Source organism: Microtus pennsylvanicus, chromosome 13 (assembly GCF_037038515.1).
Source record: "Microtus pennsylvanicus isolate mMicPen1 chromosome 13, mMicPen1.hap1, whole genome shotgun sequence".
NCBI classification, from domain to species: Eukaryota; Metazoa; Chordata; class Mammalia; order Rodentia; family Cricetidae; genus Microtus; species Microtus pennsylvanicus.
The window spans coordinates 43,924,665-43,942,761 of NC_134591.1; the positions used below are offsets into that span (position 1 = coordinate 43,924,665).

The 18,097-nt window shown below is 52.7% G+C and overlaps 1 protein-coding gene across 1 annotated transcript in view; it reads left to right on the forward strand.

The window, feature by feature from the left end:
- Positions 1-18,097, forward strand: part of Slc1a7 (solute carrier family 1 member 7) — a 44,817-nt gene that overhangs the window by 16,604 nt on the left and 10,116 nt on the right. The window contains exon 3 of the mRNA XM_075945992.1: positions 7,048-7,263. Coding sequence (XP_075802107.1) covers positions 7,048-7,263 — 216 coding nt within the window. The remainder of the gene's footprint in view (positions 1-7,047; positions 7,264-18,097) is intronic.

Below are 18,097 nucleotides of genomic sequence, written 5' to 3' on the forward strand. Positions count from 1 at the left end.
CAGTGGAAGCTGGGAGCCTTTCTTGGCCCTCTTGTCTTGTTAGCTGAGCTTCTTGCTGATCAAAAGAGGAAACAGCCCAGCTGGGGTCTGCGCTAGAGCAGACCTTCAGTCTAGAGATTCAAAAAGACTTTGTCTGTCTCAGATGCCCTGGTCTTGCTGTTTCCACTTTCACTTCCTGCTCACCTTCCCAGGATCTCCAGGAAGGTGGATCCAGCTCCCTAGGGGGCTCCCAACTGCTTTTGATCTCTCTTGGTCACAGTGGTGACTCAGAGATTTGTGTCATTACGCTGCAGGTCTTACTACCTACTAAACAAGGTCCTTGAGGACCACAAGCCCTCATTCATTTCCGAGACTCCAGGTACTCAGAGCAAGTGCCCACCCTGGTTGGTGTGGTAACACATATACAGGGCTGGGGAGGTAGGTGGTTTCAAAAGAGTTCCTGTCATCCTCTGGCAGAAACTCTCTGTGCCCAGCAGAGCCTCATTCAGACAGGCCCAACCTGAGCCTGGGGACAGACACTGTGACTCCAACTGGAAGAATGTTAGGAGATGTGCTCCCGAGTGCACAGGGCCTTCCCTTCTCTCGGGAGTGGTCCTTGTAGACACAGCCTGATTCTGGTTCACCTGGCAGGTGTGTCTAAGAAGTCACTAACTCATGGTAGAGATTGTGCCCTCCTATGCTTGGCCTTCTGTGCCACGTAAGAGAGACTGCTCTACGGGAGCCCACTTGGGAATCAGAGAGGTCTGGTCTGTGTGGCTGCAAAAAGCAGCTGTGTCCAAAGGTGATCCTCTCCTCTGAAGGTAGATTTCATCCTGGCTCTGGGAAAAGTACTTCCTAAAGGACAAACCAGTCTGAGTGGCTGCTGCCCTGGAGTGGTGTAAGCAGAGGCTCCGGGGATCTCTGCACTTTGGAGGGAGTGCTGGGACCAGATGGCCCATATTTTAGTGAACTGGCATCAAGGCATCCTGCCTCAAGTCCTAGATGGAATTGCCTGGGGGAAAAGGGGTGTGGCAGAGCCATCTGGGAAGTGGAACTAGGCGCTAACGTGGCACTTGCTGTCAGACTGTGCCTGTCATCTGCTGGGGGCATGGTTAGGAAGACTGATGGGAGACCCCCTCACTCATGGCCTTGCACCCCTTCTCACACACACACCTCCTCGCCCGCCTGGTAGACTGCCTATAGTCTGAGAAGTCAACTAAGGTCAGAGCCCAGGACTCAGCTCAGGGACCCAGGTTCCTTCCTGTTGCTCAGGTCTGCGGGTAGCAGGAGCTGTGTATGCCTGGATATTGTGCTGGACCCCTGAGCACCCACTGTGTGATTTCAGGAAGTTGGTTGTAGTGTCCCAGAGAGGTTCACTGCAGGGTGGAACGGCTCTGATGGAAGTTGCTACACGCATCGAGCTGAGGACCTATAGCTCCCTCTCAGCCCCAGAATCCCAGTCTACTGGCCTCCAGGCTCTGGGGTTCTTGCCCCAGAATCCCAGTTGCTTCCATTAGAGCGTTTGTCTCTTACTGCCTGTCAACCCCAGTTGCTGCTGTCTGAGGGACACAGCATCCTCCCTTTTCCCTTTCCCATCGGGACTCAACCTCAGAACAGGTACCTCAGGCTAATGGCCCCAAGTCCCAGGTACTCATCAGGGTACCAGCAAGCAAACTGCCAACATCCCCTTCCCCGTGCCACTACGGCAGCTCAGCTCTCTTCCCAGCCACCTCAGTGTTCCCGCTGTCCGGTGCTCTGAGCCAAATGCAGCCCAGGACTTGTCTGCGTTCGGTTTCATCGCGTCAGATTTGGCCCACGATTCTAGCTTGCTGGGGTCCTTCATCCAACACGTCAGCTGTTCCTTCCAGCTTGTCGTCTGCAAATCCGATTCACATGCTGTCGGCGGCCTTGGCCAAGCCATTGATAAAAATGACTAGAAAGGAGAGGGCTGAAAGCAGAACCTGAAGACCCTGTCTGCTGTCTGCAACTTCTGCTCAACTCCATGTGGTTGCCGACACCCTCTCTGGTCCCTGCAGTTCTAGAGCCAAGAGGCTCTACATCCAAAACACACAGTGCCGGGGAACTCGCCTCAGTCTGGCGAGGGGACCAGAGTTAGCTCAGCTGACCAGTTCTCAGGGAACCTACATGGGATACTCAGAGTCACCAGAACCCCAAGCCATCCTTACAGTCTGGTCAAGAGCATCCCCACCTTTAACATCTCACATCAGCAAACTGATACTCGCGTCTAGCCAGGCCCTGGGCTCTGTGGACCTAGAAGCAAGCCAGACTGAGGCCTACGCTGGGAGGGATCCAGAAAGCCCGGTGCTTGTTAAATAGTTTATGCTGGTATCAAACTCCCTGTTCTCCTGCCTTGATCCCACCTGTAAAGATTATAGACCTAGTCTGTGTCCCTCATTTTCTGCTCCTCCACTGCCAACCTATGCTAGACTCAGGGTCTGGTCTTAGGGAACCTTCAACAAACTGAGAGGCATAGGGTACCTCGTAGAGAAGATGGCTGAGGTGGTCACTGTCTGGGATGTCTGGGATGACCTTGTTACAGTGGAGAGGAAGCAGGGAGTGGTGGAGAGGAGGTGGCTGGAGCAGGCGAGGAGACAGGAAGGCCAGCCCCAAATGGCCTTCTCTTGTATGGGCAGGGCACTCACCGCCTAAGGTCAGGCACTCTACAGGAGATGCTCAGTTATCTTTCGGCAATGGGGTTCACAGTGCCGACCTAGACGTTGATGTGGAAGACAGGTGAGGTGCTTAGGTGGCCCTCCTCTTCATCAGGAGCCTGGTGGTCAAGGCCTTCCTTCCCCCACTCCTGCAGATTGAAACGGGTTGGGAGTCAGGCCAGCTCCCTACCATCTCGATAAGCTAATGTTTGTAATCACTTCAATCTCTTGATCCCCAATCCCTGGGCACTCAGGAGTGAACCAGATGGCCTGAGAGGGAGGTGTGTGCCTCTGGGCTCCCACCCTCCCGGGGACCTTTTACTGACCTTAGGTACTCCTAAGAGCAGCCAGCTAAGCCCGGACTGGGACAGACAACACAGCTATTGTCCCACCCTAAGTCAGGAGGACTAGCTGAGGTCATCTCTATGGAATCTACGACTCCATCTGTAAGCCTTGGTCTAGCAGCCCAACAGCTGTCAGCTGGACTCTATTTCGTTACTTCCTTAGTCGGGAGGCTCACTACCACAAATCTATAGGCTAGAACTATGGACAAGTAAGAGCTCTGAGAACTGAACTGAGACAGGATCACCTGGGCTGGTTCACATGACAGTCATCTTCCCCAACTGGGCCTTAGACCAGGACCTGACCTATTACCAAGAAACACTGGAGAGAGGGGTCAGGAACCCCTAATCCAGTCTTGATTCTAGAACTTACTTCTTGAGTAGCCTGGCCTCTCTCCAGCCTGAGCTCCATTGTCCTTATGTGCAGCTGCCCCCGACTGCCCAATATGACAGCCCCTAGCCCAGCAAGCACCTGAAGTGCAGCCAGTGCATAAATACTGATTCACCCACTAATTTTAATTAAAATGTAAAGCCTGGGCAGCATAAAAATTTCACATGGATTATGCGTGGCAGTGGTTGGATATCCTGGGTTAAAGTATTATTAAACAGACTCCATAGTTCCTTTTAAGTTTTTTTATTGGAGATAGAGATTCACTATGTGGCCTGGGCCGACTTTGCCTCTCTGAACTTTTTTAAACTAACTAAGGGGCTCAGGGGCACAGACCTATAATTCTAGCGCTTGGAAGGTGGAGAAAGGGGATTGCGGGGTTTAAGGCCAGTCTCTCAAAATTAAAAAAAAAAAAAGATAACTATTAGCAAATCTAAATGACAAATGGGTCCGACCTGGGGACTCCTCAGGGTGCCACTGACTTACAAGGCTGTTGAGCCGTGGAATGAGGCAGACAGCCAAGTCTTTGGGGAGCGGAAAAGCTCCTGGCACACCGTAGCTCCCATGGCTGTCAGGCAGAAAGCCTGGGGCTGCGCCTTCAACCACACAAGACATGCTTGTTCTGGACATAAGAGAGAACATGGAGAAACAGGAAAAACAACAACAACAACAACAAATGCCAGTGGCCCCTCCCCCTCCACAGTCTGCTGCTCTCTTTATTCAGTTAGATGCACGAGCAAGCAAGCCATCCAGCGAGCGAGCATCCACAAGGCTTAACACCCTCCCAAGTTCCAAAGCAGAGGTTCTCAGCCTGTGGGTCACAACCCCTTCGGGCCAAAAAACCTTTTCACAGGGGTCATATATCAGATAGCTTTCATATCCGATGTTTATATTATGGTTCATAACAGTAGCAAAATTACACTTACGAAGTAGCAATGAAAATAATTTTATGGTTGAGGTCACCGCAGCATGAGGAACTGGATTAAAGGGTCAGCATCAGGGAGGTTGAGAACCACTGTCCTAAACTCTCAGTTCTAAAGGAACTACCCAGCAGGAGGAACCCCAAATACCAAATGGTAGACATTTCCACCCCATTCCGGTACTCACCTGTTTAAGGAGTGCGCGGCTCTCACCCAGGGTCTGTGTTCTCCCAGCACTCTCCTGCCAGTCTTGGTGGTCACTGCCGGCCTGGGGAGCTGTCTATTCTCTTGGCTCTCATCCGGTCTTTTCAGACAATGGTGCTTTCTGGGGTAGGGCCACAGTGCCCTCAATCTCCGACTACATTTGCATTTCCCCTCTGCCTCCCATAGCTAGGTGCCCAAGTTGGTACAGCCTCTCTGGGCCCCTTCCTCAGGAGCCGGGGTCCTAAGGAGATCTGATTCTCATCATACCCCATCCACAATCCTTCGAGCTATAAGTCTGGGCTGCAAGTCAGAGAGGGGTCTGTTTCCCGAGACTCCCTGGGCTCCCTGAAGCTGAAGCTCCTTTCCACTTCACGTTTCATTAGGATAGTCTTTCCAGGGGTGGGTCTGTCCCTGATGGTGGCTGCCCAGCACAGCTAGACACAAACATCTTTTTATCTTGAGGTCCAAAATGTTGCCTCTGTCCATTTCGGTGGCTTCAGGGGATTCACAGCTTATCTCGGAACCTTCAGTCCTGAGAATCTTTTGTTCTGTCCTCTGTCTCCCTAATGTTAAGACACAGAACCTGGGAGGCAATGGTTGCTCCCTCTCCTCAGCTCCCCTTGGTGCCCCCGAGTCCCATTGGCTCACCATTCAAGGCCGCCTACCACACCTCACACAGACCCCGAGCTACCTCCCTGAGCAGCCCAGTGTCCCCACACTTTAAAATCTCCTGTTGCCTTCTGCCAGCCACTCCGTTGGCCCCATCTCTAAATCCTCCCCGTCTTGGAGGAAATGGCTCCAATGCCGTCACATCCAGGAAGCCCTTCCCTACTGTCTTAGCTGGTACTCTCTCTCCCTAATAGAAATCACCCTCCATTGTCATCTTCTTTATTGTACAGCTCTGTGTCCCCTTGTGTCTTGGTGTTCTTGTCTGCCATTTCCCTGCTTCCTGCCAGAGTAACAGGGACAGGATCCAGACACTAAATTGGACGGGCCCACAGCTGGCCTGAGGTCTGCTCCAGCAGGACACTAGTGTGGGTGAATTGGGGCCAATCCTCTCTCAGGGTCTGGCTTCCCTACAGCCCACAGCAGGTGGGCTTCACCACAGTTCTGCTGAGAGAAGGCAGAGGTAATCTTCCTTGGATAATGGTCCCAGAGCCTCATTTCCTGTGCTGACAATCCCATTACTGGCCTTTGCGATTTATGCCTGAGACCAACCCTAAGCCCATCACTAACATATGGCGTCCTGGAAGAGGAGGAGAAATGAGATTGTGCACCACTTTCTTCCTTCCTTCCTTCCTTCCTTCCTTCCTTCCTTCCTTCCTTCCTTCCTTCCTCCCTTTCTTCCTGCCTCCCTGCCTGCCAGTCATGGAGCCATATTCTGGGCCTACCTCCAGGTTTGCTCATGTACCTTGTGTCCCCAGCCTATCCTGTCAGGGGCACCTTATAACAACTCAAAGAAATAGGGTGGGTACAGAAGAAAGCATAGGGACCAGGAGAGGAGGCTAGGCATCATGAGAGGCCTCCAGGAGGAGGGACCTTTGCCCTGGGCTTACTGGGAGGGACAGTCCATGCCCACAGCCAAGCAGAGCTGCCCAGGTCTCAGGGATAGGCCCTGTTCTACGGGGTGGGCGCTAGCTGCTGCTGGCTATCAGGCTGATACGGAGGAGAGCTTGAGGAATAGGGCGGATTATCTGCTCTTGTTTACATGATTAAAACCAGACAAATACTTCCTTTATCTGAAAGAACGAAAGGGCTTTGGAGGAAAATCCTTTTGGCAGTGGAACAAAGTGCAGACATTTCCATAATTAATCTCTCGACTCCCTCCCCCAAAGCAGAGACACCTTCAGCACTGGCCAGGCAAGGGGATGGACGGGATCAGGTGCACTCTGGAGGATATGCCTCTGTGTCCTCATGTGGAGAGGGGGATCTGGGCCCCCTCGATGGAAGGAAGACTGGCTTGTTAGCAGTCGCTTGGCCGGCCTGCAGGCTAGGTTCCTGTCTCTCTCTCACTCATTAGCTCCTTCAGGAAGTCTGTAGTGGCCACCCACTCCTGTCAGCCGGTGCTATGGGCATTGGGGACCCACAGAGAAGTCAGACCTGTCCCTTTCATGGGCACTCAGTCTTGTGATTGCATTAGGCAGCTAAGTACACTGTGACAACCAGGTCATGAGAGAAGAGGCTGAGGGAGCCCCAGGACAGGCCCCTACCATTGGCCGTGTGAAAGGACTTTGTTGTAGAAGTGACATGGCCTGGTCCTGTCTCGTGAGGAGTCGGGCAAGTAAAAGCGGCTTCTGTGAGGCGTCATGCAGAGGGAACAGCATACGTAAGGATCTAGAGGTGTCATGGACTGGAGACCCTGGTTTCAGAGAGCGAGAACAGAGCAAGGGAGGCTAGGAGCCTCATGACCAGAAGTCCCAGAGGGAGACTTCCTGAAGCACATCATGGCACAGGGTTCAGTGGAGAGAGACCCCAGTGAGCACACCAGAGTCTATGGCCAAAGTCTTGTGCCTCTCATGAACCTGACCCACCTTACCTTCCAGCTTGATGTCCGGCCTTGCCTCCCTGGATGCCAAGACCTCCAGCCGCCTGGGCATCCTCACTGTGGCATACTACCTGTGGACAACCTTTCTGGCTGTTGTCGTGGGCATCATCATGGTCTCCGTTATCCACCCTGGCGGTGCGGCGCAGAAAGAGATGACCGAGCAAAGCGGGAAGCCAGTAATGAGCTCAGCTGATGCACTGCTGGACCTTGTCCGGTAATGCTCCATCCATATGCTCTTGGAACCCCCGGGCCTGGCACAGGTCCCCTGAGTGGCCTCCAGAGGGTACACAGAGTATGGGACTCAGGTCAGCTCTTTATTACATGTGGCAACTTGGAGTAAGATGAGCCTTGTGACCCTCAAGTACGCGGACATGGGTGGTGAACACTCTCTGTCCCCTGCCCTTGGGCTGCCTGCTAGGCTCTGCTCTGCCATCTCCATGGGGTTGGGGGCAGATGAGGGAACACCAGGCTGAGAAGGGCTATGAGCTGACTGATCCCACAGCTGTTGCGCCACCCAGCCTGCAAGGCAGGAGGCCAGTAGTTATGATCCCTCCTTTCCTCTATTGGCCCCTTTGCCCTAAATGAGAAAACAAGACCCAAAGAAGCCGTGTGGCTTTCCCAGTCTATCTAGCAGGGAGGTGAGGCACCAGGACTCCATCCAGGCTGCCTGGCACTCAGGACAGTGCCTTTGTGAAGCCACTTCAGCTCCATGGACCTGAGCCTGCTCCCTGCCTGTCAATTACTCTCCTGGCCCTCGCCAGAGCCAGCTCTGGGCCCAGGCCTGGATCAGGAGGCTCAGCCTCCACCCTGCCCTACTCTAGAGGAGTCACTCTCTCAGGAGAGAGAGACCATAGTGTGCAGGCCCACTTTTAAAGGCAACAGTAAGCAAGTTCGACTTATTTCTGCAGTGGTTATGATCCAGCCCAGGGTCTTCTGCATGCTGAGCAAATGCTCTGTGGTTGAACACAGCCCCTGCCCAAATCATAATTTTCAAACACAGGAGTGGCATAGTTCAATGTAGAAGGCTCCCCCTGGCCACCAGAGAGGCTATGGACCAGAGTCAACCAGGGCAGGAGAGGAAGGCAGGACTGGGATGGCACAGGGTGATGGTCATTGGGTAGGATTGGGAAGACTGGCATGGTTAGCAGGAGCATCATCAGGAGTCGGGAGCATGAGAGAGAGTAAGGGTGGGCAAGCAGGGTGCTGCTGGCTGTGGCCCAAGCACCTGAGTGGATAAAGTGTGGTATCCAAGCCAGAGGAAAGTTCTGGAGCAGGCACAAACCTGCCACAGGAGAATCTGAATCTCCTGGGTAGATCCAAGCTGAAGATGGAGAATTTGAAGTTAAGGAAAAGCAAGTGGCCCTGAGAATGAAGGGCTTAGCTCAGGACATAGGAGTGTGTCAGTGCTGGACAGGCCCTGCACACACATCATACTGGAAATGACCCGTGTCTTAGGGTTTTATTGCTGTGAAGAGACACCATGACTACAGCAACTCTTATAAAGGAAAACAGTTAACTGGGCTGGCTTATGGTTTCAGAGGTTTAGTCCATTATCATCATGGTGGGAAGTATTGTAGCATGCAGGCAGACACGGTGCTGGCAAGGTAACAGAATTTTAGATCTGGATGAACAGAGAGCAGGAAGAGAGAGTGACACAGGGCCTGGTTTATGCTTCTAAAACCTCAGAGTCCACCCCCAGTGACACACTTCCTCCAATTAGGCCACACCCACTCCAACAAGGCCACACCTACTCCAACAAGGCCTCACGTCCTAATCCTTTCAAATAATGCCACTCCCTATGAGCCTATGGGGGCCATTTTCATTCAAACTACCGCAGCCTGGTAGACTCCACTGGCTGACTTGCTGCATGGGTTCCTCTCACCTTCTAATCAGTCTAAGACATAAGTCCTGGCCTATCTAATACCAAAACCCCAGATTCATCAATTTGACACAAACCCAGTGCTCTCCTTACGGATCTGTTTCTGGTTTGGGGAGCTGCAGTGGGAAGTTTCTGACTTGTCTGCCCGGCCTACTACGCTCTAATAGGAAGGTTCACAGGAGCCCACTTTCCTAGGCATGAGTGGACTGCTGTAGACATTCCCTGGCTGTTTTCCTTCCAGTATGTTCACAGGTTCTAGCCCTCCTAGCATTGGGCTCCCTACTAAAATGATCCTTGTTTCATCTGAGCACACTTACAATGCTCTCTCCACTCAAGATCTCTGCTCAACCCCTAAGCCTTGTTACCCTCTTTGTTAGGGTCCATTCTGTAAGACCATGGAAAGTATATTTATATCATCATGGAAAGCTGACCCATGGAAAGTATATTTATCTTTTCTGGAAGTGCAAGCCTTTCCCAAGGCCTTTAGAGATGAATCAGGCACAGGTCTCTCCATTCCTCAAATCCTGGGGGACACAGCTTCTCCTGAGTGTTTCTCGTGGATCAGTGCTAGAGAGGAAGATTCTTTCCTCTGCCCTGGGACCCGATAAGAGAGCATCTCTCTCTCTCTCTCTCTCTCTCTCTCTCTCTCTCTCTCTCTCTCTCTCTCTCTCTGTAGGAACACTGATCCTGTGTGTCAGTCAGTTGTAGCTGTATAAAAAACACCCTGCACGGATGGGCTTGAAATGTCAAACTGGGGTCTGCAGTCAGCTGGAAGGGTCTGCAGATTCAGACTGAGCCCAGTCAGGGTCTGTAGGAGGTTAGTGGTCTGGATACAGGGGGGCTGGGATGGCTTGGCAGAGACAGTTCTGTAGGCTGCTTGTTGTCAGTGCTTCAAGGCCAGCCCTGTTTTCTCAGAACAGTGACATTCCTTACTGTGAGGAGAAGCTGGCCTGGGCATTTTCTTACCATGAAGGTTGAGGAGCTGGAAGTGAAGCATGAAGCTCTTGTAAGCCAGGTGATGAGACATCCCACACCATGGCTTTGAATGTCCCAAGACACCAGTGATGTCTACTTTTGGTTCAACCAGTAAACCTCTAATGTGAACTCCTGGTTCTAACACACACTTGTCTACAATATCTCCAAGCTAACATGTCTGAGGAAAAGACCTCAGCCCTATCTACTTCCCTCCACACGACCCGCTCTCCCACCCCCTTATCCCTCCACACCCTCCGCTCTCCCACCCCCTCATCCCTCCACACCCTCCGCTCTCCCACCCCCTCATCCCTCCACACCCTCCCCTCTCCCACCCCCTTATCCCTCCACACCCTCCACTCTCCCACCCCCTTATCCCTCCACACCCTCCACTCTCCCACCCCCTCATCCCTCCACACCCTCCCCTCTCCCACCCCCTTATCCCTCCACACCCTCCGCTCTCCCACCCACCTCCCTCCACACCCTCCGCTCTCCCACCCCCTTATCCCTCCACACCCTTCGCTCTCCCACTCCCTTATCCCTCCACACCCTCCGCTCTCCCACCCCCTCATCCCTCCACACCCTCCGCTCTCCCACCCCCTCATCCCTCCACACCCTCCCCTCTCCCACCCCCTTATCCCTCCACACCCTCCACTCTCCCACCCCCTCGTCCCTCCACACCCTCCGCTCTCCCACCCCCTTATCCCTCCACACCCTCCGCTCTCCCACCCCCTCATCCCTCCACACCCTCCCCTCTCCCACCCCCTTATCCCTCCACACCCTCCGCTCTCCCACCCACCTCCCTCCACACCCTCCGCTCTCCCACCCCCTCATCCCTCCACACCCTCCGCTCTCCCACCCCCTCATCCCTCCACACCCTCCCCTCTCCCACCCCCTTATCCCTCCACACCCTCCACTCTCCCACCCCCTCGTCCCTCCACACCCTCCGCTCTCCCACCCCCTTATCCCTCCACACCCTCCGCTCTCCCACCCCCTCATCCCTCCACACCCTCCCCTCTCCCACCCCCTTATCCCTCCACACCCTCCGCTCTCCCACCCACCTCCCTCCACACCCTCCGCTCTCCCACCCCCTTATCCCTCCACACCCTCCGCTCTCCCACCCACCTCCCTCCACACCCTCCGCTCTCCCACCCCCTTATCCCTCCACACCCTCCGCTCTCCCACCCCCTTATCCCTCCACACCCTCCGCTCTCCCACCCCCTCATCCCTCCACACCCTCCCCTCTCCCACCCCCTTATCCCTCCACACCCTCCGCTCTCCCACCCACCTCCCTCCACACCCTCCGCTCTCCCACCCCCTTGTCCCTCCACACCCTCCGCTCTCCCACCCCCTCCCTCCACACCGCTCAGTCTCGCACCCACATCCACTCCTCTGTTAGCTCTCCCTTCAGACCCAGGCTCAGACTGTGCCATGCTTGCCATTCTCACCACCACCTTCCATTTGAGTGTCCAGTGCGCTCCCCTGCTTTCTCTCTGCTCCAGTCTGATGACTTCTCAGCACAGCAGCTCAGTAACCCATGCCTCGGTGTCCATGGCTCACTATAGGCCGTCCCCTCGGTGCCCATGGCTCACCCATAAACTGTCCCCTCAGTGCCCATGGCTCACCCATAAACTGTCCCCTCAGTGCCCATGGCTCACCCACAAACTGTCCCCTCAGTGCCCGTGGCTCACCCACAAACTGTCCCCTCAGTGCCCGTGGCTCACCCACAAACTGTCCCCTCGGTGCCCGTGGCTCACCCACAAACTGTCCCCTCAGTGCCCGTGGCTCACCCACAAACTGTCCCCTCGGTGCCCGTGGCTCACCCACAAACTGTCTCACCCCCAAACTGTCCCCTCAGTGCCCCTGGCTCACCCACAAACTGTCCCCTCAGTGCCCATGGCTCACCCACAAACTGTCTCACCCCCAAACTGTCCCCTCGGTGTCCATGGCTCACTACATGCGGTCTCCTTGGTGCCCATAGCTGGCTTACAAGCTGTTCCCGTGGTCTCTGTGGTCTCTGTGGCTTGCAGCCGTCACAACACCTCCTTCCCTCTCTGTAGCCTCACACAGAGCCTCAGGGCTCCACTCCTCTCCTGACTCTAGCCACACCAGCCTCAACCAACCTTGTCCCATCCTGTGTGTCCTGTCTTCCTGCTGTCCCCGCCTCTCTGCCTGGCCTTTTCTGGCAAGTGAGCACTACACTATTCTGCACATTGCTGAGGGCTCTGCTCTGGGCCAACTCCCTGCTGTGAAGTTCTTTTATCTTCCCTTGGCTGAGTCTTTCTGCCGGGGCTCTCTCACTACCTGACACAGTTACATCCTCAGATTTCTTTATTTCTTCCTGTCACCCTCCCTGCCCCTGGTGGTGACAGTTTGTCACAGGCCTGTCCTGGAGCCTAGACAAGCATGTAGCTCATAGCCGATGCCTCATGTACAAGGTTGTCACAGCAACGGAGCACTTGGGGCCTAAGTCTCCAGAGGAGCCTCTGCCATTCGGGAGAAGCATGTGCCCAGGAGCCCAGAGGACTTTGTCCTTGGCAAATCTGTGGGCTGCCTAGAGCCAACAGGGGCAGGAGGAAACGTGGGAGAGTAGGTGTCCTGGAGGCCAAGGAAATCAGGATTTTGAGAAGCCCCCTTCTAAGAGCTGTTGTTTCTAGGATTATGCTCCTGTGATCCATCATTCCTCGGACCCTATGATTCAAGACAGCTTTTCCACAGGGTGGCAAGAGCAGCTGATGTGTGGCGAGCCCAGCCCTTCCCACTTGCCTTCCCCTGCTGAGGGCTGCCAGGCTCTGGGTCCCACACTTGTGTTAGAGTCAGATGTTCCAGCGTTCGTCTGCTCCTGGTGGCTTCTCCCGTGGTGAAGTCAGTCCTTCTGCCCTGAGGCTCTGGAGAGCTGTGTGGCTGGGTACTACTGACACTACATCTTTGTGGGATAGGGGTAGGGGTTTGTAGGGAAGGAGACATGCTTCCTGGGTGCTGAACCACCACCTTCGATATGTGAGGTCTTACTTCCTTTCCCGCCCACCAGAAGCCACCGTGACCTTGAGTAGGCAGGTCTCTTTCCAGGGTCCCCCCTGCTCTATAACTGCACACACAAGGCCTGCAGCCAGCAAGCACAAGCTTCTGGGGATGAGTAATGGGGCGACATTGGCAGAAATCAACCTCAAACACTGTAAATGCCAGGTCTGGGTTGGCTTTCAGACCTCAAACATGGAAGGCCGGGCCTGGGGTGGAGCTCAGTGACAGGGTACAGGTATCTAGGTTTAATGAGTTTCTAGGTTTAATCCCTACCACCAGAAATAAGAACTGGAGAAGTTGGAAAGGGTGAACTGAAGCAGAGAGGGTAGGCAGGAGGCACAGGATGTCCGGCGAGGCAGCCCACCTTCAAGTCTCAGGGTGAGACACTGTGCCCAGAACTGGAGGAACAAATATGAGTGCCCCCATCAGGACCAACCACCATCCCCAAAAGTCAGAGGAGGAAGGCACACGGACACCGCTCTCTTGAACTCTGGGAGGAAATGAGGGGCCCAGAGCAGGCATCTGCTAAATGCTGCTGTCAGAACGAGAACATGTGTGACCAGGATGGAGACCCTGGGGATCTGGGGACACAGGTGACAACGTGAAAAGTCAGAAAGACAAAAGACTAGTCACACAGAGACACAGCCCTGGGGCTCGCCGCTAAGAAGGCGAAGATGTGTGCTCGTGTCTCAAAGATGATTTCAGATTACTGCAGACCGTGTCCCTGGCTGACCTGCCAAGTCATTAATTCATTTCCCAGGGCTCCAAGTCAGTGCCCTGACGTTGGCTCCCAGTGCGGCCTCGGGACGTCTGAGCAGAGTGCTAATCAGAGCTGGCTGGTCCTTTTTCCACCTTATTAAAACACCACAGAGATTAAGTAATAACTTGGCTCCATTTGGGGCTCCCCGTTAGCATCCCAAAGGCTGGATGAACCTCACAGGGGCTACTCTTAAAAAGGAGCAATTCCCACCTTCGGGCCTGGGTGGGGGTCACAGGTTGGGAGCATGGAACCATCAGCAGATAGGATGGCAGCCTCGGCAGGGAGCCCAGGCCAGCTGCTGGGAGTTGCAGGTGTGGTAGTTCATATCCTCAGCCACGATCTGCCTATGCTATAGGTAGCTGCTACCAGGCACAGGCCTCATGGGATAAAGAAGGGGTTTTTCCGTAAGAGTTCAAAACCAACAGAAAATGGGCATTTCCCCAATTAACAGTCAAAAGTACGCATTTGTTTTTGTTTTGTTGGTGGCAGTGGTGGTGATGGTGATGTTTTTTTTTTGTTGTTTCTGCTGTTGTTTGTTTTGTTTCCTGAGACAGGGTTTCTCTGTGTAGACTTGGCTGTCCTGGAACTCACTCTGCAGACCAGGCTGGCCTCTAATTCATAGAGATCTACCTGCCTCTGCTGCCCAATTGCTGAGATTAAAGGCGTGCACTACCACGACCACCTGAAAGTACAGGTCTTAACTGAGTCTGTCAGTTGACCAAGATGAGCCTGCACTGGCTGCTTGTTAAGAGAGTCCCAAGGCCCCGGGGGCTTCCCTGAGGGAAAGCTTTTTCTTAGAAGTGGACCGTTCCTTATGCCCAGGATCTCAACTTGGCCGCCTGTGTACTTGGTTGTGTTTAGCTCCTGGATCTCATCATCAGTATGTCTCATGGTGCAAGAAGGCGGTTCAAGCTCCAGCTGTTTCATCTGTATTCCTGGAAGAGTGAAGAAAATTGGAGGAAAGGACACAAGGCTTCTAGACCAGTGGTTCTTAACCTGTGGATCACTATTCCTTTGGCAAAACTCTATCTCTAAAAAAAATTTATTACGATGCATGACAGTAGCAAAATGACAGTTACGAAGTAGCAATGAAATAATTTTATGGTTGGAGATCACCACAACGTGAGGAACTGGATTAGAGGGTCACAGCGTCTGGAAGGTTGAGAGCCCCTGTCCTAGACCAAAGCCATTCTTTAGGGATGGGCTTTAGTGACTTCCTCTCTAGGATGGAATTGGGGTTTGATGGACAGGCCCCATGGGTCTGTCACCCTAACAGGCCTACGTAAGCAAGGAAGGAGAACACGCCCGCGTGGCAGCTAGCCCACCTTGCAAAGTGACCTCAAGCTAAAAGAGTCTCGAAGGAATGTACACACTTGGCTTTTTAGTTCTTCCTGGGCTAGAGTCTTTAAGGCTGGCCACCTTCTAAGTTCCTTGAGCCTCCTGGGGCTCTTGACCAAGATTTTCACACTGTTAGGCAATCAGTGCAATCTGATGGCAAACATTAGCTTCCAACCCAAAGGGATCCCAGCTCCTGACCTCTGCTTCTCCCCTCCCTGGTGACAAAACTGAGACCCCTGGGGGACGGGTGAATGACTGTAGGTCACAGAAGGCTCCCTGCCAGCCTCTGCCTGGGTAGCTCCTCCCCCACCTCCTCTGGCCAGATGTGTCTATGAAGCCTGAATCTTAAAGGCAGGCATACAAACACTGCAGCCGCCGCTTCTGGCCACAGCCCCTGGGGAGGAGGCTTAGGAAACGAAGCACACTCATGTCCACGTGCGCAGCTTCACTCATGTGTGAGCTGAATCTGCAAAGAGGAGAACTGCCAAGCAAGTGAGTGAGGGCGAGCCAGGGAGACAGTGTGGGGTGGCGGGGGGGGGGGGGGGGGAGGGGGGGAAGTATCACAGCCATCACAGCCCATTCCGGGGAAACCTGAATGAGAGGCTGTTAGCATCTCCAGCCTGTAACCTTCCTAGAAGGGGCCTGGAGGGCAGGGGTGGGAGTGTCTTGATAAATCACTTAGAGAAAGGTCCCTGCGGGGACCACTTGAAGGCACCCACTTCCCTCACCTCCCCAGAGTGTGCACTACCATTGTACAGAACTTTTTAAAAAATGGTTTTGGCGATTTGCGTATCTTCTTTTGTGAAGTGAATTGCTGGGTATATCTTCCTGTCTTCGTCTATTGAAGTGTTACTGTCTTGTGACCCGTTTGTTTAAGTCAGCAAATATTTTCAGAGTGCCTACTATGTGTTGGGCTCTCTTCCAGAGACAAAGCAGAAAAAAAGAACAAATGCCCTGCCCTCTTGGGATCTGAGATCTCGTGAGAGGGGACAGCTGGTGAAGATGAAGACAGAGGGATTATTGAAAACATTTTAAGTTCCAGATGATAACTTTGGCCAGTGAGATGCCCCACCTTATCTAGCATTTATTTTATAATTTCATTTGCATTGTAACCTTAGGAGGTATCTTGTTTATTCCCCAGATTGTCATTTTGGCATAATTTTTAGATTTTCAGAGGGTAGCAAAGAAAAGAAATCCTACCTACCCTCACCAGTGACCCAGATGTTAGCATCTTCTGTAAACTAAGGAGTGGAACTGGGCCATCTTGAACTACACTGTAGACCTGGTCTGCTCAGTCTTTTGGGCAGGGGTTCAGGAAGCTCAGACAGGATTTGAACTCGTTAGATACCTGAGGGTGTGTGAACTCCTGATCTTCTTGCTTCCACCACTCCAGTGCTTGGGCTGAAGGCTTGTGCTGCCATTCCAGTTTGGATATCACTAATTTTTCCATTAATATGCTTTTCTGTTCTGGGATCCAAGTCAGGATGGCAGAGTTTACTGAGGAATTTCTTCTTTTTAATGAGTAAAATCAGTTGAGCTGTCTGTCCACTTGGTTCTTAGTGGGTCTTCCATGTTCAGGAGGTTATAAAATCTTAACCTAATGTCCTCTAGATTCTTACTGTTTCATTTGGAAAAATTATGTCTTGAAGTCAAGTGGAATCTGTTTTGGTGGGAGACATTAAATAACAGAGTGAACAGCTTTTCAGAGTGGCTGGTCAGCTATTCAGGTCAATAGTGAATCCTTTAACTCCTCACTGGCTTATGAAACAGCTTTCCCAAATATGAGTACTTGTTGGTCGGACACAGTAGCATACACCTGTAATCTGAGCGCTTGGGAGGATGGCAGGTTTGGGGGTAGCCTGGGGTACATGGTGAGACCAAGTCTATAGTTGGATAGGTAAATAGTAGATAGATAGATTGATTGATTATAAGTAGATAGATAGATAGATAGATAGATAGATAGATAGATAGATAGATAATGGTAGGTAGATGGTTAGATAGATGATAGGTAGATAAATGATAATTAGATAAATAGATGATAAATAGATATATATAGATGATAGATAGATAGATAGATAGATAGATAGATAGATAGATAGATCGACAAGCCAGCTCATCGGGTGCTTGCCATACAAACCTGATGACCTGTTTGATTCCTAGAACCCACATAAAGGTCAAAGGGGAGAACTGACTCCTAAAAGCTGTTCTCTGACCTCCACACATGCCATGATACTCACACACACACCACCACCACCACAACAACAACAACAATGCCAAAATGACAACAGAAATGAAATGCTTAGCCACTGAGGTTCTACCCTGTGCTCCGGGCTCTATGGTGTGGGTTGCCGTATTGTTGTGTATGTAGTGCATTTGACAACAATTATACTTGTCTAGTATATTTTCATACCTGGAAGGACAAGAGCCCCTCTACCTTCAGCCTTAAAATAAATATTAATAAGACACAGTCAGCTCTCCACTGGTGTGAGTTTTGTGTTCACGGAGCCAACCAACTGCCAGTCAAAGCTTTTAAGGAGCACAGTGCATGCGCGGACCGTGCTGTTTTCTTGTCGTTGTCCCATCCAGGGAGCACAGCAGCTCCTCCCACCACACTCCTGGCTCCAGGCATGCAGTGCCAGAGATGATTGACAGCCCGGCAGGATGGGCATGTGCACGGGCCATTCACACGCTGTGCTGCCTTAATGTCTCCTAACACAGCATCCTCAAACTGGGGCCCTGGGGAGGCTCTCGGGTCAATCTCTGAACCAAGGAGGGGATGGCCATGATGGGTTCATGTGTGTGTCTGGTCTGAGTCAGGCCCACGCACATACCAAGGTCATCGAAGATAGAGGGGAAGCCAGGTAGGTGTGGTGACACACATCTTTAGTCCCAACACTTGGGAGGCCGAGACAGGTGGATCTTTATGAGTTTGAGGCCAGACTGGTCTACAGAGTAAGATCCAGGCCAGCCACATAGCGAGACCCTGTCTCAAAAAACAAACAAACAAAAGGATGGGGGGATGAATGGAGACTTTCCTTTCAGACGCCGTCTCATAGGAGGATGACCATCTATGAGTTT